Source organism: Rhinatrema bivittatum, chromosome 1, assembly GCF_901001135.1.
Source record: "Rhinatrema bivittatum chromosome 1, aRhiBiv1.1, whole genome shotgun sequence".
Taxonomy (NCBI): Eukaryota; Metazoa; Chordata; class Amphibia; order Gymnophiona; family Rhinatrematidae; genus Rhinatrema; species Rhinatrema bivittatum.
The window spans coordinates 768,274,795-768,296,296 of NC_042615.1; the positions used below are offsets into that span (position 1 = coordinate 768,274,795).

The window sequence follows — 21,502 nt, forward strand, 5'->3', positions numbered from 1 at the left end:
CACTACCCGAGCCCACACCTTGTTTGGGCTGTCTGGGATGAAAGGACTGTGACCTATTGAAAGGTCGTCCCTCTGTACGGACAAAACTGCTTGAAACTCCTCAGATGATCCCTCATACCAAAGGGGCGCGACAATTGCTTCTTATCCTCCGGCAGCTGAGGAACCGGAGATTCGCTCCACTTACTGGCCAGTTTTTCCAACTCACTCCCCAAAAAAGCGAGCCCTTAATAGGCACATTTCGTAAGATTAGCTTTAGAGGTCGCATCTGTCGACCAATTTCTCAGACATAGCTGACACCTGGCCACTATTACTGAAACCACTCCTCTGGCCAAGATGTGGACCAAATCGTAGTCTGCATCTGCTAAAAAGGCAGTGGCATGTTCCATAACTGCCCTGGAGTTCACTCCAGAGTCATCAACCTCCTGAGAGAGAAGCAAACAGGAGCGAGTCACCAGGGAACAACAGGAAGCTATCTGCAATGTCATCACCACTGCTTCAAATGCTTGCTTAAGGATGGCCTCAATCCTCCTATCATGCACATACACATCCTTCAAGGCTGCTATTCCCTCCATGAGAAAAGTTGTCTGTTTAGAGACGGAACAGATAAGCACATCCAATTTCAGAAAACGCAGATGCTCTCTCACCACTGGATCCAGGGAGTACAGACTTTACAAGGTCCGACCCCCTTTGAAATTTGCCTCTGGTGTGTCCCACTCAAGATCAATCAATTCTTGAATGGCCTCTATAATAGAGAAAAAACAAGAGGCTTTACATAAAGAAACCAAAATAGGATTTTTCTTTGGCTCAGACATGGAATCTGACCCAGGGACTCCCAGCATCTTCAATGTTTGGGAAATCAGGGCCAGCAGTTCATTTCTATGAAAGAAACGTAACATGGTCCTATATGGTTCCAGTCCTGGAGGAATTTCCCCATCCTCAGAGAGTCAGGATCTGCTTCATCAGCGCTATGCGGATCCCTTCAGGAACACCTGCAGCCAAATAAGGTGTACTTCACCTGGTGCTGCGCGGTTAAGCACCGTGCGGGAGGTCACGACCTGTAACTCTGACCTAGCAAGATTGGTCAGGGCAGAGGACTGCACCTAAAGAAATACTTGCCATCCCTGAAAAATTTCCACACAAGAAAAGACAGAAGGATCCATGCCAAAACCAAGAGACACATGTCCTATGCCCACTGAGCTACCTTCCCCCCGCTGACAAACTAGTTAAGGGAGTTCCAAGGTCAGGCAACCCTTCTAACACATATTTACCCCGGCCATCATCAGGCTGGGAAGAACTGGGCTTAGTAAAAATCAGATGAAGGCAATTCTCCGAGCCTCTAAGCAGCACTGGCACAATTTAGAGGGAAGGCCATGCTGAGATGCAAGAATATGACCGACAACACTGAAGGTAACGCACTTAGGTTTTTAGCTATAGGCATCAGTCTGTCAGTACGCTTAACAGGCAACTGAAAGATGTGCGTCCAGCTGAATTTGTGCTATAAAAGATACACGTTCAAAATTTAAGCCTGTGCTTGATGGATGCCCAAAACCTGAGCGCCCCCAATGCAGCCCAGATTGTGCATATAGGCAAGCGCATGCCTAAATCAGACCCTGCTACCAACTGGACATCAAAGCAGGCATCCAACCAAGCATTCAAAAACTGGGCCACAACTGGATACACTTGTGCGAACAGACGGTCCTGAAGAGCTCAGCCTAACACGCAGGAAAAACGCATGAAAACACCGCCACAGCTTACTACATGGCTCCCAAAGAAAAGTCTAAGAGTAGGGCATAGCCCAAAGGGGCTGCTCAACCTGCCAGGCTGCCCATGTCCATAAACTCCCTCGGGGGCAGGAACAAACGTCAGACAGGCACACCAAGTATGGAGTCCGGAGGAAGCCCTACAAAAAAAACCCTCTTCTATTTTTTTTTTGTAAGCTTTATCTGAGCGTAGTCTATCCCAGCTGAGTAAGGGTCAGTCTCCAGCTGCAGGGGAAGAGGGCATATACAGTCACCACCACACTCAGCTTCCTGCATCCGCTGTCTTTCAGATATTTGATCATCTAAGTCCACGCTGGCTGAATAACCAGCTACTGGACCAAGGCACTCATCTGAGGAACCAAGGAAATTACCTCAAGAATTCTCAACTGGGGAGAGACCATTTAGTATCGTAGGAGAGCAGAGCAAAATAAATTTCCTTATTTCTTTCTCCTTCTAAAACCTGAAGCAATCCCAAGAAGGGAGATGCACATCCACCATCTGCTGGAGATGGAGAATATTGGCAGGCTGATGTCATTACAGGGGTATATTTACTGTGATGTCAGCTTTGCTTCGTCTCCATCTGCTGGTAGAGGTACATAACCCAGTGGTTCTGGATGCTAAGAAAGCCGGAGGTATTTTGTTTTGTAAGAACAAGTGGAGTTCCCTAATGGCTAAAGGTCTCACCATGATATTGAATACTTAAGCCTATTCGTAAGGTCTCCAGAAAGAAGGTTCTTTTCTGCTCATCGCTCTGTTAATTCTCTGCCGCAGCAGTTGCTCAACAACTGCACTTAGCTATACCTTTTTTTTTTTGGATAAAAGCAGCTTCTTTACTGCTGCCTAGTCTGGTCAGTCCAGAGATATGGGAATTAAATACAAGCATGGCAGGGGGGGGGGGGGGGGGAATTGGGCTTCAAGAAAGGAGGACACCACACCCACACGCCTTAGATACAAGGGAATCTACAAAAGGTTTCCCCTACCAGACCTCTCAAGTCTTAATCAAGCTCGGCTGGAGGCCTGAGAGCCACCTGCCAGGCCCTGCTCAATCAGATTCAAAAGGGAACTCGGGAGTCACTTACCAGACGCTGCTCAACCAAACCCAAAAAGAAGCCCAGGAGTCATGATTCAGGCCTTTGCTCAACCGGCCCCTGGAGAGATGCCTGGGAGACAGGATCCAGGCCCTGCAGGGAACCCTGGGAGCTATGATCCAAGCCTGCTCCGCTAGGGGGAAAAAAAAAACTGCTGCCCTAGGAACCAAAATCCTGCTCCATCAGGGAAAACAACATGCAAACTACTGCCATGATAGCAAGCTCCATATGCGACCAGGCCTGAAAACTGGGAATCTGGCAGCCAAGAAACCCTACTACTAAAGACAGAGAAATACTGGCTATTGTTGGTGCAGCACCAGCATATAAACCAAGTGACAATGTCACTGCAAAAGGGCATGTCCTCCATCTCAGTCTGCTAGTAGGCAATGATAACCCACTAGTCTGGACTGGTGTAGCAGGACAAGCAATATCATGTTACAATAGAAATTCAATGTGGAGTCCAAACAGGTTGCACTTTACACTACCCCAAATCTAAGAACCAGCTGTAAATACATTTGTTAAATAAAGAAAACAAAACATTCCCTTATTTTTTCAAAACCACAACAAAAAGATTTAGCTATTGGAATCTTAAATTATTCTGACGACGTGCCATTTTATGAGGTGCTTATATGAGTATACATGGGAAGCTATGCAAGAGGTAAAGTTGCAGTCAATCGATTCTATAAATTGTTTCTACTCACACTCTATAAAATGAAAGCACTATTAAACATTTATGATTTTTATTACTGTATGTATACAGGATGCACATCTTTTCATGACTGTAAGTCACTGTTTGTAGACAAAGCAATATTTACATTAAAACCTAAATACAAAAAATAAATAAAACACTTACTTCCAATTCTGAAGAAAGATCCCACAAACATATCTGTCCATCATGGCATCCAGTGACAATTGTAGCCAAGTCATCCATTACCAGTACTGTTGAAATACAATGTGTGGGGGCTTTGCGACCCCACAGTACAATGGGAAGAACCAGACTATTTCCTGCCATTTTTTGTTCACACCTGCAAATTCAATAAAAGAAATTTTAAATGAAGGAAAAAAAGTTACATAGGCAGACACACACACACACAGACCATTCTGTATTAATGCAAGGTAAACATCAGTAATCATGGGTCCCATCACACAACTATTTAAACAATACCTCTAAACATTTGAAAAAAACAAAAAAACCAAAAAAAAAAAAAAAAAACTCTTGTTTTGGAGAGAAGGTACCAACAAAAAATATTTTTCCTGCCCCATTCTTAAAAACTAGATGTCCGATCATTAGTTAGACCCGCAAATGAGAACAGTGATCTTTTATTGTTTTAATACAAGGGCCTCAAAAGTCACATGGATCAGAAATTAACCAAAAAAAAAAAAAGAGTCAAGGAGACTGTCCTAAGAACATAAATGCCATGCTGGGTCAGACCAAGGTCCATCAAGACCAGCATTCTGTCCCAGACAGTGGCCAGTCCAGGTCACAAGTACCCATCAGATCCCCAATAGTTGATCTATTTCTGGTATCATACTCCCAGGCCTAACTAGGATAATAGTGTCTATCAAACACACTGCTGATCAGGTAGAAGAAATTAAGGTATATATTGCCTCTTAACCCAGTTAAATGTCAGATATTTAAAGTCAGATGCCCTCATAGATCCAGCTAGACCTAGCTCAAGTGTTATGTCCAATGTACACTCAAAAATCCATGTTTTAACCAAAATACTCCTCAAAACATTAATTTGCAAGTTATAACTATAGAGAGCTGTAGAGACAAAAAACTCATAATAAAAACTTTTTAAAATATATCCAAAGCAGAAAACTTGAAAGAGAATTGGTTGGCCCATTAGATGACCTAATAGTTAAAGGGGCTCTTAGGGATAAGGCCATTGCAGAAAGATTAAATTACAGTGGGCCCTTGAGCTACGACCAAAATTCTGGATTTGAGTTACGAACAGATCTCTAGTTACAACCAAAATATTTCCACGGGGGGGGGGGGGGGGGGGGGGAAGAGAGTGAGAAAGAGTGAGAGAAAGCAAAAGCGAGAGAGCGCGAAAGAGAGAAAGCAAGAGAAAGCGAAAGAGCGTGAGAGAGCGAAAGCAAGCGAAAGAGAGAGAAAGCGAAAGAGAGAGAGAGAGAGACTAGCCATAATGCCCTCATACTAGGTAGGTATTTATAGCCCTATATAAGGCCCACCTAGTTATTCGAGGTGAGGTGTAGATATTAGTGTAGGAGTTAGGGGCCACTTTGTACGCCACACTCTGCATGTCAGACAGAACAGTGCACTCTTGTGAAGATTTGATGACCTTCGGAGTGAGGAAACTCACCTAAAGATGAGATTTGTGCAATGTTCTCTCAACCTAGCTTGATGTTACCCAGGTAGAGAGTCCCATATGCAGATATCATAAAGGAACTGGTGGAGGAGGTGAAATTGTTGTTTCTGGTAGGCTAGGTACATTTTATAACTTTTTGGTGAATACACTAGGACATTATTGGTGTTTCTGGTAATTACAGACATCATACAACCATTTTTTATTATAGAAATGGTTAGGTAAGGGGTGCTTTTGGGAGGTTTGGAACGCATTATGGGTATTTCCATTATTTCCTGTGGAAAAAATAGTCCATATTTACAACCAACTTGAGTTACAACCAGCCCCCTGGAAGCAATTGAGTTCATAAGTCAAGGGACCACTGTACTTCCTTGCTTCCGTGTTTACTAATGAGGATGTTGGGGAGATATTGGTTCAGGAGATGGTTTTCAAAGGTGATAAGTCAGCTGAACTAAACAAAAAGGTGAATCTAGAAAATGTAGTAGGCCAGATTGACAAACAAAAGAGTAGCAAATCACCTGGACCGGATGGCATAACCCCAAGGTTCTGAAGGAAATCAAAAATAAAATTTCAGATCTATTAGTTAAAATTTGTAACCTATCACTAAAATCATCCATTGTACCTGGAGGGTGGCCAATGTATTCAATATTTAAAAAGGGTTCCAGGGGCGATCTGGTAAACTACGGACCAGTGAGCCTAACTTCAGTGCTGGGAAAAATAGTGGAAACTATTCTAAAGATCAAAATCACACAGCATTTAGAAAGAAAGACTTAGTTTAACGGAACACAGTCAACATGGATTCACCCAAAGGAATCTTGCCTCACTAATCTGCTTCATTTTTTTGAAAGCGTTAATAAACATGTGGATAAAGGTGAACCAGTAGATGTTGTGTATTTGGATTTTCAGAAGGCATCTGACAAAGCCCCTCATGAGAGGCTTCTAAGAAAACTAAAATGTCATGGGATAGGAGGTGATATCCTCTCATGGATTACAAACTGGTTAAAAAAAAGACAGGAAACAGAGTGGGATTGAATGGTCAATTATCTCAGTGGAAGAGGGTAAACAGTGGAGTGCCTCAGGGATCTGTACTTGGACCAGTTCTTTTCAATATATTTATACATGATTTAGAAAAGAATACGATGAGTGAAGTAATCAAATCTGCAAATGATACAAAATTATTCAAAGCAGTTAAATCACGAGCGGATTGTGAGAAATTGCAGAAGAAACTTGCGAGACTGGAAGACTGGGCATCCAAATGGCAGATGAAATTTAATGTGGACTCGTGCAAGGTGATGCATATAGGGGAAAAAAACCCAAGCTGTAGTTACACGATGTTATTTCCTATTATGGAACCTACTACCCAGGAAAACAAACAATCGAAGCCTCATAGTGGATAATACTTTGAAATACTCAGCTCAGTTTGCTGCAGCAATCAAAAAAAGCAAATAATGTTAGGAATTATTAGGAAGGGGATGGTGAATAAAACAGAAAATGTCATAATGCCTCTATAACGCTCCATGGTGAGACCGCACCTTGAGTACTGTGTACAATTCTAGCCACATCTCAAAAAAGATATAGTTACACTGGAGAAAGTACAGAGAAGGGTGACCAAAATGATAAAAGTGTAAATAACCGATTTACATCTACTCGTTCAAGACCTCTCATGATCTTAAAGACCTCTCATATCCCCCCCTCAGCCGTCTCTTCTCCAAGCTGAACAACCCTAACCTCTTCAGCCTTTCCTCATAGGGGAGCTGTTCCATCCCCTTTATCATTTTGGTTGCCCTTCTCTGTACCTTCTCCATCGCAACTATATCTTTTACGAGATGCGGCAACCAAAATTGTACACAGTATTCAAGGTGCGGTCTCACCAAGGAGTGATACAGAGGCATTATGACATTTTCCGTTTTATTAACCATTCCCTTCCTAATAATTCCTAACATTGTTTGCTTTTTTGACTGCTGCAACACACTGAGCCGACAATTTTAAAGTATTATCCACTATGATGCCTAGATCTTTTTTCTGGGTGGTAGTTCCTAATATGGAACCTAACATCGTGTAACTACAGCAAGAGTTATTTTTCCCTATGTGCAACACCTTGCACTTGTCCTCATTAAATTTCATCTGCCATTTGGATGTCCAATCTTCCAGTCTTGCAAGGTCCTCCTGTAATATATCACAACCGCTTGTGATTTAACTACTCTGAATAATTTTGTATCGTCCGCAAGTTTGATAACCTCATTCGTTGTATTCCTTTCCAGATCATTTATATATATATTGAAAAGCACTTGTCCAAGTACAGATCCCTGAGGCACTCCACTGTTTACCATTTTCCATTGAGAAAATTGACCATTTAATCCTACTCTGTTTCCTGTCTTTTAACCAGTTTGTAATCCACAAAAGGACATCGCCCACTATCCTCGAAAATCTGTGACTGACCAAACCATCCTAATACCATTGTCCTTGAGTGCACAAGTGTTCCACCACACAGTGCAGAAGACTCCAAGTGTTTCCGTGAGGGAGCACACGAAAACACAGTAGTCCACAAATCCAATGTACTGGAATATTTCCCCAAAGAAATGAGATGCCCAAGTAGACTGCTTTTAGCCTCTGAAACAGCCCCCAATCAGGATTGGTCTTGATTTGGGGGAGAGCGAGGGCAAGGAGGAAAAGCTTCCAAAAACTGATCTCTGAACTTTTGATCACTAAACTTCCAGGACTTCTCTAAAAGACAGTTCTTTTACAGAGGATAAAACTATATAGCAAGGCCAAGACTGCAATGGCCATCACTCTGTGGGGGAGTTCTGAGATGCACAGCCATAAACATTGTGGCCCCATCTTGAATTAGCAGTGACCAGGCCAGATGGGAGGAATCTGACCAACAGGATCTCCCATTATAATTTATCTTCTCTTTGCAAGATTCACCAGCTGTGAATTAATCTGGATCCTGGTGTACAATGTTCGAGACCTCCGCCTCTGCATATTTTTTATTTTAAAATCTATTTCCTTTTCTTTCTGCAGACCAGTCAACTTCTGAGATTATACCCTTTCACCAGCAGGCAAAGGCAGAGAACTTTTCTTGTTTTTTTCCTGTTGCTGACATTATATAGTCTAGGATAGTTGGAGCCACCAGCAGTAGCTCTCTGCCTCCAGTTGGTGGAAGGCTAGTTGGGATAACAGGAATTGAAAAAAAATAAAATTATCGATTTGAAGAGCAAAAGGAAGAAAGACGCTAGAAGAAAAGAGACAAAAGTTACTGGTGACCCGCAAGGACTCTGAAATCCAAGCCTAATTCAGGCTTGGTATAAGGTCCCCTTTTCCCCACAGAATGCTGGGGATTGCATGTTGGGAGGTGATATGAGGAATGTGTGTGAGTAAGTAGTATGAATGGTGTGTGATTATGGGTTGGGATTTTTAGATGGATGTTCCTTGGGATGATGTAAAGATTTGAGCATAAAGTCTTTTGGAAATTTCTTGTTTGAAATTAATAAAGATTGTAATATTATGTATATCACTATATGTTGTTTGGGGATTGCATGTCAGCATGGATGTCTGACAGGGACAAGAAATGCACAGCATGGCCATCACAAGCAGAGCACCATAGTGGGCTCTTTCTGCTGCAAGTGCGATACACCAGACCCGCCAGGAGAAAATGTGAAGGTAGGACGGTGGGCTCTGAGTCACGGGGGCAAGAGAGGACATGCTGTGGGGGGAAGAGTTAACACCTGCTCAATGTGACGGCAGAGGAACTGCAGAGAGCGGCAGAGACGCAGGGGAGGAGCTAGTACTGGAGGTGGCAGGCCCAAGTAACATATTGCCATCCCTCAAACAGTATAAACAGGAGGAGGAAAGCAGCAAATCAAAGTTCTCCTCTGAGTTCATTCTGATGATGCATAAGGCTTGAAGGGCAGTGATGACAAACAGGGACCTCCCTTCAGGTAAGCCCTGGAGACTGAGGCAAAGAGACTCCAAATAAGGGAGCATAATCAGTCCTAAGCAGAATCCCCCGGGGGATGCAAGATCTCCTTAGCCTGACTCACCCAGAAGAGAATAGCCTGCAAGAGTCAGGAGGGGAGGTAGATGAAGGCAGTGAGGCTATTCTATCATGGGAATTCTTAAACATTTTGCTTTCCTCCACAAGCAACAGTTTTAAGAGTTGAGGGCAAAACCCACCTGTCTGAATCAGGAGTCCCACACAGAGGAGATTCTTCCATGCGAGAACATGAATAATTGCTGGGAAGGAATTAGGAATCCAAAAGGGACTGCCCAAGCAGAAATACCTGCGATTTGGTTTTGTTTTTTGAAACAAGCTGCAGTCACTTTCAGCTGCACAAGCTTAACCTGGTCTTATCAGACCCTCTACGAAATCTCCTTCATGTAGAAAGGAAGAGAGCAGGTTCCCTCTTTCGCTCCACTACCACAGAAAGTGAGATAGAGGAGCTCCAACATGCTTGGAGGTCGCATGCTTCCATAATAACTCCATTGCGAACTGGAGCTGTACAGACTCCACTGTGCCTGAAGGAAAATCTGTGCCCTCCCCATGGCACATCCATCATTCAACTACTGGAAGGAAGAAAGAGGTAAAGAGTTTGGCCTGCTTGTGTTATTTATATAGGTCAAATTGGCATTCAAATGGCTGCTAATCCTGCCAAAAAGGGCACCTTGACTGTTCTGTCTTCACAGTTTTTTGATACTGTATATTTTCTGGTTTGTTTGTTTTTAATTAGACCCTTTGACCCAAAGCAACCTAGGACAGTTTAATTCTTGGAGGGATTTTCAGTTTAAAAAGGCTCTAGCAAGCTATCTACAAACTCCTGAGATAAGGCATTGTTAATTACCATTTGTAATTTGAACTCGGGCTTCTGTCACAATTACAGTTTGCCTCATTAAACTCAACTATCATAGAAACTCATCACAGATGTGCAGTGCATCTGATTACCTAAAAGTGGATCAAAGGTTTAACTAGCTTTCTAGCAGCACAAGCAAGGACAAAACATGTTTGCGGAAAAAGCACACTGAGCAGGCCCTGTTTCAAGTGCACCAAAGCAGTACCTTCCCCCTCATAGGGGCCAGGGCTATGAACCGAGGAATCCACCCAGTTTAGGACTTTTATTTTATGCTCCCACTCTATCTGAAAAATCAGCCCAACAACTGTTACCCTAGGACAGTGATGGCTAACCTATGACACGCCAAGACGTTTTTGCCGACACGCGAGGCATTTCGTGGACTATCGGGAAATATATATATTTTTTTTTATTTATTTTTTTTTAAATCGGCTGCGCCGACCCTTTAAAATTAATTTTTTAGTATCCCCCCACCCTCTGGACCCCTCCACCCCAATGCTCCCGGGCACAGGGAGGCTCATGCGGCGCAGCGACAGGCAGATAGGCAGGGCCGTGGTGAGGCTCACGTCACCAAGGCCCGAAGAAAAAGATCGCATTTAAACGCGCTGATGCTCCTCCTCCTTCCTGCCTGTGCGGCCCCGGAAGTAAACGTTGCCGGAGCCGCGTGGGCAGGAAGGAGGAGAAGCATCAGCGCGTGCAGAAGAGAAGCAGCGCTTGCGGGCTGCTGTGAATCCCAAGTCGCAGCAGCCCGAGAAGAGGAAGAGGCCCGGTAGCAGGGCCGCCGCGGCCCGAGAAGATTAGGGCCGCTGCAGAGCCATCCTGCGGCGACCCGTGAAGAGGAGGCCCAGAGGTGAGAGAGAGGCGGAGGATCTGTAGAGGGTGTGTGTGTGCGTGTATGAGATGAGTTGAGAGACTGTGTGTGAGAGTGAGGACCTGAATGTTTGCAGAGACAGCATGTGCTTGAGCAAGACAGCATGTGGGAGTGAGAGAGAGCCTGTATGTGTGAGAGAGTCAGACAGCATGTGCTAGTGAGAGACTGTGTGTATGAATGGTTGTATTAGAGAGAGCATGGGACAGTGAGAGCCTGTGTGTGTGTGAGAGAGAGAGAGAAATGCATGTGAGAATGAGAACCTGACTGTGTGTTTGAGGGAAGAGGATGGACAGAAAAGAAACAGAAAAAAAGACAATATAAAAGGAATTGGCAAAAAAAAAAAAATAAGAAAGGGAAGGTGGAAAAAAAAAGCCTGTGACCAACCAATTAGAAAACTAAGAACAGACAGCAAAGGTAAAAAAAAAAAATTTACTATTTAGTGATTGGCACATGTAATCTTTGGTAATTTACAAGAATAGCAATTTCTCTATGCGTATCTCGCAATGTACGAGATCAGCATGGAGAAAGTGGAAGCCCACGGGGCCTGCACAGAGGAGGCAGCAGAATGGGCTTCAGTGTCAGTAGCAGCAATCGGCACCTCCCCAATAGCCATGTGGCAGCAGTGACAGTGGCAGCAGAGGAATGAGAGAGGCTCTGAGGGGGGGGTCTGCCTTTAGTGTGTGCATGTGTATGAATGGGACTCTGCCTGGAGGAGTATGTGTGTGAGAATGACTTGGTGCCAGCCTGGAGGATGGAGCGGTCAGCAACAAAAAAGTCACTAAGCAGGTAAGGTAAAGAATTATTTGTTTTTGCTTTATTAATAAATACAGTACATATTAAAATTATAACTTTGTTATTAGAGCTATATCACAAAATTATGGATTTTTCTAAAAAAAAAAAGGGACACACCACCCGAGTTATGCTCATTTTTGTTTATGAATTTTGACACACTGAGCTCAAAAGGTTGGCCATCACTGCCCTAGGAAAACAGTGTTCCTTAAGCATAACCCTTGCTGCCTGCCCTACCAAGGGAACAGCACCACTCTATACATCTGTTGGAGACAAAGAAATACTGAACAGCTAAAGGCACAACCAGATCTTTATAGATGGAGCGACATCAACTCTTAGCTTTTTTTCTGTCTCTATCTGCTGGCAGAAAGACATAACACACATCTGGATTGGTCTGGCACAGACAATAAGGAACTGAAGTTTCAAAGTCGACTTAAAAAGAAGTGCAAAGTTATTTAAAGATAACAGTGGTCTTTTTCTCCAGAATCTTTTGGGAATAGAATCTGTTACAAGATTGCACAGTATAGAGTAACAGATCTAATAACTACAGCAGCATGTCCATTTTTAGTAAACTGAAGGCAAGAAACCTTTCCTTTATATTTTGAGCTGATTGATAGCATAGTGGGCTAAAGCACTACTTTTGGGAATAAATACTATCAAGTACTAATGCACAAGATATAATTTAAAAGAAAGCTTTGTGCCTTTTGAAAATCCATATCATTCACAGTCCATCTGTATCACATGCATACACTACAGTAATTTTGCCCTTATAGCTAGAGTGACCTGATCAAATTCACATCTTTGTTTTTCCATGATAGAGATATGAATAATGAATTTAGGGATCTTTTTTCCTGTGCAGAAAGTGATCTAGCTATATTGAGATTGTGTAGACTATTCCTTCTAATTGCATAGCTATGAACAGAGTAATTAGTCCTATTTCCAAGCACAAATGGAGCAGTCTGCTTGCTTTTGAATTTAACACTAGTGCTAGTCAGAGAGTGACCTTATCTTCCCCTTTCTTTATGGAAGGCTCAATTGTCCATTTTTTACTTCTGGGGGAATTCCCCCTGCGCAGAATTGTCAAATTCTGCGCAGAAAATAGCAGAGGAGACCCCGGCATGCTGCGAATGGAGTGCGTCCCGCGGCACACGGGATGCGCTCCGTTCGCAGTGAAAATGGAAGGCCCCTGTGTGCCACAGAACGGCGCGCCAGGCCTTCATCTTCGCCACGAACAGAGCGCGTCCTGCAACATGCCGGTGAGAGAGAATGTGTGTCAGAGGGAAGGGGAGGGTGAGAGAGAGCATGGGAGGTAAGAGAGAGTGGGTGGGGTAGATGCTTGAGTGTGGGTTTCAGAGAGAGGGAGCCTTATGAGGAGATTGTGAAGGAGTGTGTATGTGTGTGAGAGATTGGGAGCTCGTGTGTATGTGAGGGTGCTAGCCTGTGTAAAGGGATTGTGTATGTGCGAGACAGAGCCTGTGTGAAGAGCTGCGTGAGAGAGAGAGACATAGGTAGCCTGTGTGAGGATGTATGTGTGAAAGAGAAAGGGAACTTCTGTGGGTGTGTATGCAAGAGAGAGGGCCCTGTATGAGGGGATGTGTGTGTGCACACGAGAGAGTGAGGCAGCCTGTATGAGGGTGTGTGTATGTGGAAGGGACACTCTTACAGTGAAGTTCTAGGGAAATTTTGCTCAAAATATTTACGATTCTGCAACTTTTTTCTGTAATAATTTAAAATGTAATTACTTAAAGACTGTCATGTAAATTGTGTTATTTTGACCAATATAAAGTTTGCTGAATTTTGCAGAATTGTCTGTTTTGCGCAGAATTCCCCCAGGAGTAGTCAAGGCAATGTTTGTTAAAAACAACACCTCAGATATACAAACCAATGGAATCCTCTGAAAAGGTTTGAATGGATGCATAATCTTAAGGCTGAACAAGCATCTCTAATCACCCAACATGTTCATATGACCTGTCCATTGTGGCAGCAAAATAAAGTATATCACAGAACTGATATTCTCAGACCTACAGAAAGATCGACAATTATAAACATGAAAAAAAAAAAAAACGCTGCTGAAGAATAAATTCTTGCTAAGCCCTCAGCCATCTGTGAATTTATCATGCACCGTCATTGCCATGGAGAAATGGATGACTGACGAAAAAATAAATTATACAGGCATCAGAATCCATATTTGTTTCCAGTGAATGTTTTTTTTTTCTTAGATTTGACGTAGCAATGATTGTTATAGCATTCAGTGCTATTTAGCTGGATAAGGAGAAATTAATACTTACCTGATAATTTCCTTTTCTTTAGTATAGACAGATGAATCCAAAACCAGTGGGTTATACATTTCTACCAACAAATGGAGACTGAGCAAAGCTGACATCACGGTATATACACCCCTGCAGTGACATCAGCCCGCCAGAATTCTCTGCAAAAGGCAACTGTGGACAAACTAACAAAACTTGATTATTAACAGACAACCATTCCAGCACTCAGCCAAAAGCAAAACACTGAGCTCAGTCAAAAAAAAAAAAAAAAAAAAAAAAAAGAGTGCAACACCACTAGTCTAGGGACTGAATTGACACCTGTACTCCTTGGAACACAGCCACACAGGAGGACTAAAGCACAACCATTCAGCAGCCAAGGGAGGGAAGATGGATTCGCCTGTCTGTACTAAGGAAAAGGAAATTATCAGGTAAGTAGTAATTTATCCTTGGTGTTCAGACAGGTGAATCCAAAACCAGTGGAATGTACCAAAGCTACTCCTGATAGGGTGAAAGGCTGCCCGCAGTTGTCAAAACCGCACGTGTGAAGGCCAAGTACTCCTGGGCCTGCACATCCAGACAATGCCTGGAAAAAGTGTATAAAAAGGACCATGTCGCAGCTCTGCAAATGTTGACAGGAGACAACAATCTAATCTCCACCCATGACCCTGCCTGAGCCCTAGTGCAATGAGCCCTAACCTAACTAGCTAACAGCTGCTCAGCATCCACATACATGGCCATGACTACCTCCTTAATCCAGCAGGTTATTGTAGCCTGTGACACCGGCTCACCCTGTTTACTCCCACCATGGAGTATAAACAGCCAGTCCATCTTTCTGAGAGGATCAGAAACCTCTAAATACCTCAAGATATGCCTCTTGACATCCAAGGGCCATAAAAGCTAATATTCCTCCTCATCCCTTGCCTTGTCCAAAGATAGCAGGGAAATAGACGATTCAAGTGAAAATACAAGACACTACTTATGGTAAAAAGAAAGGAACAGTATGCAGCTGTATCGCCCCTGGAGTCAATCATAGAAACAGGTCCCAGCATGACAAGGAACATAGTCGACGTGCAGAACAAACTGCCACAAGGAACACTGTTTCAAGGTCATTAACCTCAATGAAAGGTTACGCATTGGTCGAAAAGTAGGGCCTGCTAAAAAAAACTCCAAAACTAGATTAAGACTCCACAAGGGCAATGGTAACCACAAGGAAGGATGAAGATGCTTCACTCGTTTCAAGAAACAGACCACATCAAGATGAGTTGACAAGGGTCCACCATTCACCTGACCTTGGAAACAAGGTACAGGTGGCGCTTTTGCCTAACGAATTAAGGGCCAATCTCTTACTCAATCCAAAATGAGCTGATCTTAACCGAATGAGGAAGAACTCTTCGATTTTCACACCAAGCTTCAAAGCACTTACCAAACCCATATATTGGCTAAGGAAGTGGAAAACTCTTGCTTGTAGCAAGGTGGCAATCACCAAAGTAGAATATATTTACTTCAGGAACCAAGCCCTCTCAAGGGCCATATCGAAAGGCAAAATCAAGTCAGATCTTCGTGAAGAACAGGCCCCTGCAATAGATCCCAGTGCGCCAGAAACCGGAGGGAAGAGCCCACTAGGAGTCTTCACAAATCTGCATAACATGGTCTTCTGGGTCAATCTGGTGCCACCAGAAGCACCATCACTCTGGGACTCTCGATCTTCTGAATCATTCTGCCCAACATGGGCCTCACGGGGGAAAGGCATACAGCAGGTTGTCCTCCAGCCACTAGAGCACAAGGGCATCAATGCCCAAAGAACTTGATATCTCTCCTGTGACTGAAGAAGCAAGGAACTTTAGCATTGCTAGCAGTTGCCAGTAGATCCCTCTCTTAGATGATCCACTTTCAACCACCACTGTAATTGAGTGCAGAACTCGATTACAGTGGTGCAGAATCAAATAGTCCTGAGACTGTGGGCTCCGATGAGACAACAGAGTACGCTGAAGAGGACGCATATGCGCCCTCACCCAAGACACCACCTTCAGGGTCACTGCCAACAAATCTAGCACAGTCTAAACAAGACCACACTATGGGGCGTATTGTGTTCATCAATAGAAGCACCTGCGCCATCAGCTTCTGAATATGGAACACCCTTCCTTGTTTCATGTCAAACTGAACACCGAAGTATTCTAGCGACTGTGATGGCTGAAGATTGCTTTTGGCCAGGTTCACAACTCAACCTAACTCCTGCAACAAGGAGGTCACACTGTGCAAGAACAGGAAGCTCTCTTCCAGACTCTTGGCCCAAATCAGCCAGTCATCCAAGTATGGGTGTACTAGGATCCCATCTTTTCTCAACTCTGCCGCCGCCACCACCACAACCTCCTTGGAAAATATTCTGGGCATGGTGGCCAAACCAAAAAAGGTAGCGCTCAAAAATTATGCCACAAGGGGAGATCACGTGACACGTGAGAGGGAGCGGATGTAGCCGACCCTCTCGGGCTCCCTGATTTCTAATCTAACCCCAGCCGGCCCTATTTGCTGTTCATTTTTGCGTGGAAGTCTCTCAATATCCCAGCGGCTATTATTGGTGAGCGGAACGGTAGCCAGATGTCGACCCGCACGGCGCGCAGGGACAAGGATTCGGCAAAAGAAAAAGTCAGGCCTACTGACTCGGCCTCTGAGGAGGAACACAGCATGGTGGACCTACCGGCACCAGCGAGCTGGGCAGATCTTCGCACCGCGGTAGTAGAGGCACTGGAGCCAGAGTTTAAAAAACTTTCATCCCAACTCGACGAGGTGACCGCAGCACTTGCTGGCTATGAAGCGTGATTCTCAGCCCTAGAGCAACGGGTTTCGGACGGCGAAATTGGCGCCCAGGCCATGCGGTCAGAAGTAGCGGAGCTACGTGCGGAGATCACCCGACACACAGCGCGTATTGAAGACCTTGAAAACAGGTCCAGGAGGTCCAATCTACGTCTCGTAGGCCTCCCAGAGGAAATTGCAGATCGAGATTTGCCCCAAAAAATAGAAAACTGGTTGATTTGCGAACTGTCTCTGGGCACTGAGCACGGTCCCCTGAGAATAGAAAGAGCTCACCGGTTGGGGCAGAAAAGGGCTCAGCAAGAAAAACCACGAGTAGTAATAAAACTGTTAAATTATGCTCACAAAGTAGCGATCCTACAGGCCAGCCGTCTGGGGAAAGCGTTGTTGTATGAGGGAAAAAAGATTCTGATCTTCCAAGACTTTTCAGGGGCCCTATCTGCACAGCGCAGGGCTTTCTCCCCATTGTGTACACAGTTGTTTAATCTGGGTCAGAGAGCTGTGGTAGTATACCCAGCGAAGGTCCGTGTAAGTACACCTGGAGGACCCAGATGGTTTAGTGAGGTCGCTGACTTAAAAGCTTACATTGGAACCCTGGATCGTGGGGCTGGAGAAAGACCGAGCGGACGCAGCCCTGGGTCGGATACTGGATAAATGTACAGGACAGGCAGCCAGCTACTTAAGCTGAGAAGTTTCTACCGGCATGGCATGCATTGCCTAATCTATTGCTTATGGGGGCAGGGGGACCTGCACCCTTTGGTTACTTAATATTTGACAGTTAAGTCTGTTCACTGTTTTTTTTTCTCTCTTTTTCCAAGTTTCTGGCACATGCTGGAGCGGTGTGAGCAGGTCTCCATTTTGTGCTGCAATGGGATATTGGTATACTATAGGTGTTTCAATATTGTATTGTGAAATTGTTTATAGGGGGGAACAAAAGCTGTTATTTGTTCAACTTTTATGTTATTTCTATGGAATCCCATCCCTTGTTATGTTGCTGCAAGCTGGATGGGGGGTGAAGAAAGGGAGGAGGGGGCAGAGGAGCCCGAGTGTCTTAACAGGATCTCTTAGGTGGGGAATTAGTGGAGATGAGACTTCTGGGGAGTCTAGTTAGGGGAAGGGGGGGTGTGGGGGGGGGGGGGAAAGGGGAAGGGGGGAGGAATGGAGCGGGGAGGAGGGTCAGGGAAAGATACAAGGTGCTGGCATGATACAGATTTCAAACATTTTGGTGGCATGTGGCGTGGGGAAATCACATTCACAGGGAGATGGCCAGAGCTGGGGTGGTCATCATTCACTTGGAGTTGGGAAATTCTCATTGTTCAAATTACTTTTCTATGGCGTGATATGGGGTAAATGGCTATGCGTAATCTCAAATTGATATCCTGGAATGTATGTGGTATTAATACACCTGTCAAACGGTCGAAGGTATTACAGGCCTTGAAGAGACAGGCTGCGGATATAGCATTCTTGCAGGAAACCCATCTTACAGATGTGGAGCACCTGAAATTATGTCAGTCTTGGGTGGGTTCGGTGTATTATGCCTCCGCCACCACGAGGTCAGCGGGGGTAGCTATCCTGGTGCGCAAAAATCTCCCGCTATAAGTTCTTTCTGAACATAAAGATCCTCAGGGTCGCTTTCTTATTTTAGAAGTAACAATTAATCAGATACCTGTGGTGTTGTGCAACCTGTATGCCCCGAATTCTCAGCAAATGCCTTTCTTTCAGAATATACATAAAATGTTACTTTCATATATGGACAAATTCCTGGTAGTGGGGGGAGATTACAATTCTTTACGGGACCCCGAATTAGATAGCTCTGCCACTCTGCGGCGGACGGGGGTCAAGGGTCGGGGGATACAGCTCCTTGAACAGAGTTTGCACCTGGTTGATGCATGGCGAGCTCTAAACCCTTTTGAGCGGGACTTTACACATGTCTCCAGAGCTCATTCCACACAATCCCGTTTCGACTATTGGTTAGTCAGCACACATTCCTTCTCCAAAATTTCAGGAGTAGGAATTGGAGACATTATTGTCTCAGATCATGCCCCAATTTGGGTGGATCTGGCAGTGCTCCCTCAAGTGAGTGACTGTAGGGGCTGGCGCTTCCCTTATTATCTGGCAGAGGACACAGCGTTTCAAACCTTTTTATTGGAACGATGGACAGATTTTGCAACCCTAAATGCCCAACATAGCAGTGATCCAGTACTGTTCCGGAACACTGCTAAAGCTGTCCTTAGGAGAGATATTATCTCGTATATATCACATCGGAAAAAAGTGCTAAATAATCAATTATTGACCCTGACAAAGAAATTGCAACAGGCTAAAGGGGCACTAAATTGTTCTTGCACATCGGTAACCAAGAGTGATTATAGAACCATTCAATCAGCTTTGAACTCGCTGCTACACAGAGGGCTAAACACAGCATTCTATATCACCAACATAGGCTCTATAGATATGGTAACAAATCTGGGAAGCTTCTGGCCAACTTAGTTAAGTCTAATAGAGGGTCCCGGCATATCACGGCTCTTCGTACGCCACAAGGCCACATAGTTCATGAAACCCCTAAAATCCTAAAAGTTTTTCGGGATTATTATGCGGCGTTGTATCGGGCTGAGGGCTGGGACTCAAGTCAATGGGACTCATTTAGTACAGCGTTAAACCTCCCTATCCTGACCCAGGCTCAGCAAGAGGGGCTTAACCGACCCATTACGGAGGATGAGGTTCGACAGGTTATTCGGAGTTCCCCAAGGTTTAAGGCCCCAGGGCCGGATGGATATAGTGCAGACTTTTATAGGTGTCTTTCAGAGCCCCTCTCCCCCTTGTTGCCATTAGTTTTTACAGCACTAATCTCGAAGGGAAGTTTTCCGGTGCATGGGAATAGGGCCCACATCACTCTAATTCCCAAGCCTGGGAAGGATACCCTGCACCCTGCTTCCTATCGCCCTATCTCTTTATTAGATGTGGACCATAAACTGTTGGCGAAAATTATGGCAGATAGATTGAGTGCCGTTTTGCCACAGATGATTCAAGCGGGCCAAGTAGGCTTTGTGAAAAAACGCTATGCCTTGACTAATATCCGGAAGCTAACAATTGCTATGGATCTCTGCACCAGACACAATATTCCCTTCCTCATTGCTAGTCTAGATGCAGAGAAGGCTTTCGACCGGGTGGAATGGGGGTTTATGTTTGCCCTATTGAGAGACATGGGATTTGGAGGTTTTTTCTATCAAGCCTTGCAACTCCTATACTCTGGCCCGGTTGCCTCGTTAATGGTGAATGGTCAATTTTCCCCTGAATTCCAGGTCTTTCGGGGTACCCGACAGGGCTGTCCCTTATCCCCTCTCCTTTTTCTCTTGACCCTGGAGCCTCTATTACTGGCTATTCAAACGTTCCGAGCGATCCGAGGGGTGTTATTTCAGGCGCCGGGGAAAAAGGAGATTTTCAAATATGCCACGTTTGCGGACGATCTCTTGGTATTCCTTACTAATCCAAGAGACTCCTTGCCGGCCCTTTTGGAGGTGGTTAGGGACTATGGTGGTATTTCGGGTTTTCGCATTAATTGGGTGAAATCAGAGGCCATGGGACTCCCGATGTCTATACAGGAGCAGTGGGAGGGCCCTTTCCCACTGCACTGGGCGAACGGTGTAATAAAATATTTGGGGATTGATATAGCCTTAGATTTACTTAAGTTATACGACTTAAACATCCAAAAATTACTGAGACTCACGAGAGATAAGCTCAAACTTTGGAAAAGCCTCCCTCTTTCCGTAGGGGGGCGAGTTAATTTGTTTAAGATGATCATACTACCTAAATGGTTGTATGTGTTGCAGAACCTACCTCTTATTCTAAAACGTAACGATTTGGCCGCCCTTCAACAGATGATGCGGGCATTTCTTTGGCAGGAGAAAAAGGCGCGCATACCATTGTCCTGGCTTATGTTGCGTTGGGGAGCAGGGGGAATGGGAGTTCCCGACCTTCAGTCTTATTGTGTGGCGGCCAACCTCCGGATTGTTAGGGAATGGATATTGGGAATCCCCTTTTGTATTGACTTGGTGGCTGAATCCACATTGGTGGCCCCCTTCGCGTTGACCTATGTACTGATGGGGCCGGGGAAGGAGCTACCGTCTGCAATCTCTCGGAATCCACTGGTTGTCCCGTTTCGAAAATCCTAGCAATACCTTACAAAGAAGTTGGGAATGCCTCGATGTAACCCTTACCTTCTCCCAGTTCAGGGCAACCCAGAGTTTTTACCAGGATCCCAAGATGTTAGTCTGCGGGGATGGGCCTCGAAGGGTATCACTCATTTGGGGCACTTGGTGAACCCGGAAGGGATACTAATGCCGTTCCCCACAGTACAACGTATATATGGTTTGACCCGGGTCCAGTTCTTTGGGTACCTACAAATCCGACATTACATATTATCATTGCAGATTGGTACTCAGACTTCCACACATTTAGCGGCGTTAGAATCCTTTTTTCAGTTGGGAAGGGAGCAGCCATTATCTCTCTCGACATATTATAGGGCTCTTCAACGAGGTATGTCACAGCGTACCTGTGAGACTTCAGTAGAGCGTTGGACCAAAGATGGAGTATTCACGGTTACAGTGGCAATCTTCTCTGCATGTATGGGGAGTTTAAAAAGGTCCAGTGAAAATATGTATTACCGGGAAATGCAATACAAGTTTCTGCGGAGGGCCTTTGTCTCTCCACAGGTTGCGTGGAGAGCGCGGCTCATAACAGATTTGACA

General features: G+C 44.7%; 1 protein-coding gene across 3 annotated transcripts in view; it reads right to left on the reverse strand.

The window, feature by feature from the left end:
- Window positions 1-21,502, reverse strand: part of WDR7 (WD repeat domain 7) — a 1,145,388-nt gene that overhangs the window by 1,107,529 nt on the left and 16,357 nt on the right. For all 3 annotated transcript variants that reach the window (XM_029579728.1, XM_029579736.1, XM_029579721.1), the window contains exon 2: window positions 3,702-3,873. In XM_029579728.1, coding sequence (XP_029435588.1) covers window positions 3,702-3,860 — 159 coding nt within the window. In that variant the 5' untranslated portion in view covers window positions 3,861-3,873. The remainder of the gene's footprint in view (window positions 1-3,701; window positions 3,874-21,502) is intronic.